Below are 7,052 nucleotides of genomic sequence, written 5' to 3' on the forward strand. Positions count from 1 at the left end.
TTTTTTTATGATGATAACTATTTCACCTGATAATTTAAGTTTATGGCTTCCTTTGCAACAAAGTATGTGTTCCAGTAAACACTGTAACAAAGACCACAAACTGACGTAAAATATCAAGTCAAACTGCCCAACTAAAAGAAACACTGATCAAAAACATCAACCACTAAACCTCTGTTAATTCTCAAAAATACCTGCAGACAAATTACATAAATAAAGTCAATCTGGTTTGTAATAAGAGAGGTGTAATGTCTTCAGTTGATTTCATCTAAAGCTGTGGCTGAAGTCAGTTGTGGTTCTTGTGTTTCTCTTTCCTTCAGTGATTCTGCTCATTATCATCAGGTGTCTTCAATAATCAAACAATCATCACTCAATGAATCTTATTAACTCTAACACTGCTTCAGTGTTACTTTAACACCCTGCTGATGGTTCCCATATGAACCCCGAGCGGTGTTAATTCAACACCAGGGAATTTACTGTGCATGAGGTAAAAAGCTGTTTAAGTTGTCATATACTGAAGTGAAAAAAACCCAGTCCATAGCAGCTTATTTTGGTGAAGAACCGCCCACATACACAGGAAAAGCCTTTTGACTGACATGTAGTTAGTTTGTTGTTCATACAAGGGATATGTGATATATTTCTTGCTAACACGAAAAACTTATGATAGGTCACTCTTAATTTATTTGTAAAATGCAGAAATAAATATAAATGACAAATAAAAGAGACACAATAAAACATTTAATAACTATCTAATTTAAAACTAGAATGATTACTTTTTTTTAAAAATCTTTAAAAGCATTTTCTTTAAAACCAGAGGACACACTGTATATAATCACTGCATTCAAAAAACAGAGAAAATGGACATGTGAGTGTGTGTCAGTATCCAGACAGCACTGTAACAGTAGGGTAGCGTGTGCGGTGCGTCATACACTTCTCTCTGTCGATGAGGAGAGAATTTGTTTTGCAAGCGATGTCTTTCTCCAGGGTCAGTCGACTTTCCTCCAGGTCAGACAAAGATTGGCGTGCTTCATACAACTGTTGCTGTAGGGCTGATACTGTACTGCTGAGCTTTGATGCCTCACCTAACAGACTACAAACACACATCAGGTGAGTGGGTGAGTGAGTGTGTTAGTGAGTGTGTGAGTGTGTGAGTGAGTGAGTGAGTGAGTGAGTGAGTGAGTGAGTGAGTGAGTGAGTGAGTGAGTGAGTCAATGAGTGAGCGTGTGTGTGTGTGTGTGGGCATGTTTTTGTGAAATATCAGGACACAAATGTGTATAATGACATGGGTATGACATAGGTATTACAAAAAGAGGGTGAAATATGAGGACGTTCCCCATGTCCTCACTTTTCAAAATGCTTATAAATCACAAAGAACAAGGTTTTTTTCACAGAAAGTGAACTGCACAGTCTCCTGTGAGGGTTAGGTTTAGGGGCAGGGTCAGTGTAAGGGGTAGAAAATACGGTTTGTACGGTATAAAAACCATTACGCCTATGGAATGTCATCACATTTCACAAAAACAAACGTGTGTGTGTGTGAGTGAGTGAGTGAGTGAGTGAGTGAGTGAGTGAGTGAGTGAGCGAGTGTGTGAGTGAGTCAATGAGTGAGCGTGTGTGTCAGTGAGTGGTGAGTGAGTGTGTGTGTGTGTGTGTGTGAGTGAGTGAGTGAGTGAGTGAGTGAGTGAGCGAGTGTGTGAGTGAGTCAATGAGTGAGCGTGTGTGTCAGTGAGTGGTGAGTGAGTGTGTGTGTGTGAGTGAGTGAGTGAGTGAGTGAGTGAGTGAGCGAGTGTGTGAGTGAGTCAATGAGTGAGCGTGTGTGTCAGTGAGTGGTGAGTGAGTGTGTGTGTGTGTGTGTGAGTGAGTGAGTGAGTGAGTGAGTGTGTGTGTGTGTGTGTGTGTGAGTGAGTGAGTGAGTGAGTGAGTGAGTGAGTGAGTGAGTGAGTGAGTGTGTGAGTGAGTCAATGAGTGAGCGTGTGTGTCAGTGAGTGGTGAGTGAGTGTGTGTGTGTGTGTGAGTGAGTGAGTGAGTGAGTGAGTGTGTGTGTGTGTGTGTGTGTGTGTCCCAGCCAGCACAGTCATGTGGGGCCCATATGGGCGTCACCTGGGCTGTCTAACTGGGGCCCAGCCAGTTTTGTCCTCAGTTTCCATGTAGGCCCCACATGGGCTAGCCCAGATGAACTGAACACTGCTCAGTGTGCACACTACAGGCTGATAAATGTAACTGAATCAGTGTTGGAGTTAATGAGATAATTAAGTGATTAATAGAGTACACAGCAAAATCCCCAGTGTTAAATTAACACTCCTCAGTGTACATATGTGTCCACACTACAGGGTGTTAAAAGTAACACTTAAGAAGTGTTAAAGTTAATGAGATAATTAAGTGATTAATTAAGTCATGATTGACCATTAGTGATGAGAAACACAAGAACTACAATTGACTTCAGCCACAGCTTTAGATGAAATCAACTGAAGATAAAAGAACATATTAAATCTCTGAAGATCTCAGCAGAGGAGGATTAAACAACTCCACAAACAGCATTACCAGCTTCACACATTACTAACCAGACTGACTTTATTTCTGTCAGACGACTACAGAAGCCCTTATTGAGAATTACTTTCTTGTTTATTTTGTGTTGAAACTGTTTTAATATCACCATCATGGTGATCAGTGTTTTCTTTAGTTGGGCAGTTTGATGACATTTTAATGTTAGTGTTTCTCTGGCTGCTGTAACTGAGTTTGCAATGGCAAGAAAAACAAGAGTAAACACAATCAGATGCTGTTGACTGCTCAGTGATAAGAAGATGATCATTGTATAGTGATTTAAATCACTGATTAACTTTGTTTTTACTGTGATTCCAGGAAAGATCCAGATCGGTTTTAATCAATAAAGCTGAATATGTTTTTAGGCAGATTGTACACTAATCACTTCTAACTCCTGCGAGAGTAACTCACACACAGACATAAAGAATCAGCCTATGAATCTCAACAATGGTGACATGCTTCATGCCTCAATGCATTCTGGGAGCCATGGATGAGTTTTGCATGATGTACCCAGAATGCATTGCGGCATGAAGCATGTCACCATTGTTGAGATTCATAGGCTGATTCTTGATGTCTGTGTGTGAGTTACTCTCGCAGGAGTTAGAAGTGCTTATTGTGTGATGTGTTATTAAACTGGAAAACAAGACTTATGTACATGTTTTAAACATTGATCAGTTTATCTGATGAAAACAATGCTGGATCTCCTGCTGTAGAGTCACGAGGCTACTATAATCAATGACTGTCAGGAGATCAGCAAAAAAGGCACCATATGATGATAACAACTGTATCACCAACAACAAGCCAACATCATCTGTCAACAACTTGTCATCATCAATTTTCTCTTGCTGTTCTCACTGTAACAAACAGTTACAGCAGACAGAGAGAAAAAATGCTGACAAGTCAAGGGTCAAGAACCCAACTAAAGCAACACTGATCACCATAATGGTGGCGTCAAACAAAACTATTATTTTCAATAAATCATCAACATCTAAATCTCAGTCAGAGCTTCTGTAGACGTCTGACAGAAATAAAGTCAGTCTGGTTAGTATTGTGTGAAGCTGGTAATGCTGTTTGTGGAGTTGTTTAATCCTCCTCTGCTGAGATCTTCAGAGATTTTATGTCTTCTTTTATCTTCAGTGGATTGCATATAAAGCTGTGGCTGAAGTCAGTTGTAGTTCTTGTGTTTCTCATCACTAATGGTCAATCATAACTTAATTAATCACTAAATTATCTCATTAACTTTAACACTTCTTAAGTGTTACTTTTAACACCCTGTAGTGTGGACACATATGTACACTGAGGAGTGTTAATTTAACACTGGGGATTTTGCTGTGTAATGACTGAATATTACTGAAGACTCCTGATGATAACAAGCAGAATCACTGAAGGACAGAGAAACACAACAGACTTCAGACACAACTTCACAAAAGCATTATCAGCTTCCCTTTTTACCTATTAGATTGACTTTCTGTTATCTTAGTTTTTATTGATAATTCCCACTGAGCAAAGGTGTACGTTGAAAAGACGTCCACTGAGGAGCCAGAATGAACGTTTTTATGACGTCTGTTTTTGACGTGTTCTGCACGTCCGATATAGACGTTCATGAAACCTCAAGGTTAAAAACTAGTTCAAATTATGGACATATTTTCCATTTGTAATTGCAAAGCAACTCACAGACAGTGTGTGTTTGTCCAGAAATCATGAAAATAAAAGAAACTTAGCTCACAACTTTAGACACTTTAGAAAACGTATCATCTGTAATTCACACATCTTTGGATCGTGAGAGAATCGTGGGATTCAATCCAGGATCTTCTTGCTGTGAGGAGACAGTGTTTCCCACTGAGACACTGGTGCTGCCCTTAATCACAGACATAAGACACACTTTGACTATTTTTGTCAGACGTCTACAGAAGCTCTTACTGAGAATTAACAGAGCTTTAGATGTTGATGTTTATGTTTCATTTGAAGTCACCATTGTTGTGGGAAGTGTTTGCTTTAGTTGGGCTCTTGGTCCCCGTATTTGTGTTAGCTTTTCTTTGGCTGCTGTAACTGTGTGTGTGTGTGTGTGTGTGTGAAACATAATAGTTATGGCTGAGAAAGCAAAGATAAAGTGACTTCAGGTGTTGTCAGCTTCTTGTTGATGACTAAATCATCAGAAGTCAAGAATCTGATGTTATGCTTTTGAGTTTTGTGTTCTTGTTTGGCAAATAATAATGTGTTTATATACTATAACCTTGTGAATCCACTGTATCGGGGCTAATAGCAATAAAATAATCACTTATCCTGAAAGATGATAAAACCGCATGTGCACATTGTTTTGAGAAAATATTTCACATAGTCACACGCAGACATCAAGATTTTGCATATGATTCACAACAACGGTGACAATCATAACAAAAAAACTTCATGCTGCAATGCATGATGGGTAGCTTCAAAGTACAAAACTCATGCTTGATTGTCACCGTTGTTGTGAATCATATGCAAAATCTTGATCTCTGCGTGTGACTATGTGAAATATTTTCTCAAAACAATGTGCACCTGCTGTTTTTTCATCTTTCAGGATGAGTGATTTGTTTATTGCTATTGGTGTCAATACAGCAGATTCACAAGGTTACAGTGGCTATAAACAATTTATTATTTGCCGAACAAGAACATAAAACTCAAAAGCACTGCATCAGATTCTAGACTTCTGATGATTTAGTCATCAACAAGGCGCTGACAACACCTGAAGTCACTTTATCTTTACTTTCTCAGCCATAAGTATTGTGTTTCACACACACACAGTTACAGCAGCCAAAGAAAAGCTAACTCAAGTACAGGGACCAAGAGCCCAACTAAAGCAAACGCTTCCCACCACAATGGTGACTTCAAATTAACCATAAGCATCAACATCTAAACCTCTGTTAATTCTCAGTAAGAGCTTCTGTAGACGTCTGACAGAAATAGTCAAAGTGTGTCTTATGTCTGTGATTAAGGGCAGCACCAGTGTCTCAGTGGGAAACACTGTCTCCTCACAGCAAGAAGATCCTGGATTGAATCCCACGATTCTCTCACGATCCAAAGATGTGTGAATTACAGATGATAAATTGTCTAAAGTGTCCAAAGGTGTGAGCTAAGTTTCTTTTATTTTCATGATTTCTGGACAAACACACACTGTCTGTGAGTTTCTTTGCAATTACAAATGGGAAATATGTCCACAATGAGCACATTACTAGTTTTTAACCTTGAGGTTCCATGAGCGTCTATATCGGACGTGCAGAACACGTCAAAAACAGACGTCATAAAAACGTTCATTCTGGCTCCTCAGTGGACTTCTTTTCAACGTAAGTTAAGTTTAAGTTTATTATTTATTTGACAGGGACCATGTGCAAGTACATTAATCTTACAAAAGAAAAGATGCTTTACACCAGATTTAGCCACAGCTAATTTCCATCCGCAGTCCCTGGGCAGATAAAACAATAAAATATATACATCTAAACATCAATAACTCACTATCTATTTACAACCTCATTTACATTTACACTTCAGCCTAAGCTAACCCTGTACATACTGTTTACAATCAACCTTTTAAAATTGCTATAGTCAATTATTACTAAACATTAACATAATCAGTGCTGACATAGTTGGTTTTCTAATAATACCTTTTTAACATTTTGAGAGAAGTCCCTCAGGTGAGAGGTTAATTTTAGACTATCTGGAAGCTTGTTCCATTCTTTAACAGCTTTGAATGAGAAGGCTGTCTGTGCAAAGGCAGAGCATCTTTGCTCAGTGGGAATTATCAATAAAAACTAAGATAACAGAAAGTCAATCTAATAGGTAAAAAGGGAAGCTGATAATGCTGTTTGTGAAGTTGTGTCTGAAGTCTGTTGTGTTTCTCTGTCCTTCAGTGATTCTGCTTGTTATCATCAGGAGTCTTCAGAAATATTCACTCATTACTCATTAATCACTTAATTATCTCATTAACTCCAACACTGATTCAGTTACATTTGACAGCCTGTAGTGTGCACACTGAGCAGTGTTCAGTTCATCTGGGCTAGCCCATGTGGGGCCTACATGGAAACTGAGGACAAAACTGGCTGGGCCCCAGTTAGACAGCCCAGGTGACGCCCATATGGGCCCCACATGACTGTGCTGGCTGGGGTGTGTGTGTGAGTGTGTGAGTGTGTGAGTGAGTGAGTGAGTGAGTGAGTCGATGAGTGAGTGTGTGTTAGGGCTGGGCGATATATATCGTGAGATTGTTATGCGCAGCTCATCAGTAAAGCCGGTTAATTGATTAGTAGTAAATCGCCTTCACCTGCTTTCAGATGGAGCGGCATTTACTACAAAGAGCCGTAGTTAACTGACAAGCTGAGCCATATCGCATTAATATCGCGGACGTATCACCAGCGATAATTAATGCGATATGGCTCAGCTTGTCAGTTAACTACGGCTCTTTGTACACAGCAAAAACTCCAGTGTTAAATGAACACTCCTGGGAGTGTATATGAGTCCACTCAAGAGTGTTAAAGGTAATGAGA

General features: G+C 39.3%; 1 protein-coding gene across 1 annotated transcript in view; it reads right to left on the minus strand.

Moving 5' to 3' along the window:
- Positions 1-657: 657 nt before the first annotated feature.
- tekt4 (tektin 4) overlaps positions 658-7,052 on the minus strand; it is a 13,361-nt gene continuing 6,966 nt past the window's right edge. Inside the window, exon 6 of the mRNA XM_079812806.1 lies at positions 658-1,087. Coding sequence (XP_079668932.1) covers positions 874-1,087 — 214 coding nt within the window. The 3' untranslated portion in view covers positions 658-873. The remainder of the gene's footprint in view (positions 1,088-7,052) is intronic.

Source organism: Gobio gobio, assembly GCF_949357685.1.
Source record: "Gobio gobio genome assembly, chromosome: 3".
Lineage (NCBI taxonomy): Eukaryota > Metazoa > Chordata > Actinopteri > Cypriniformes > Gobionidae > Gobio > Gobio gobio.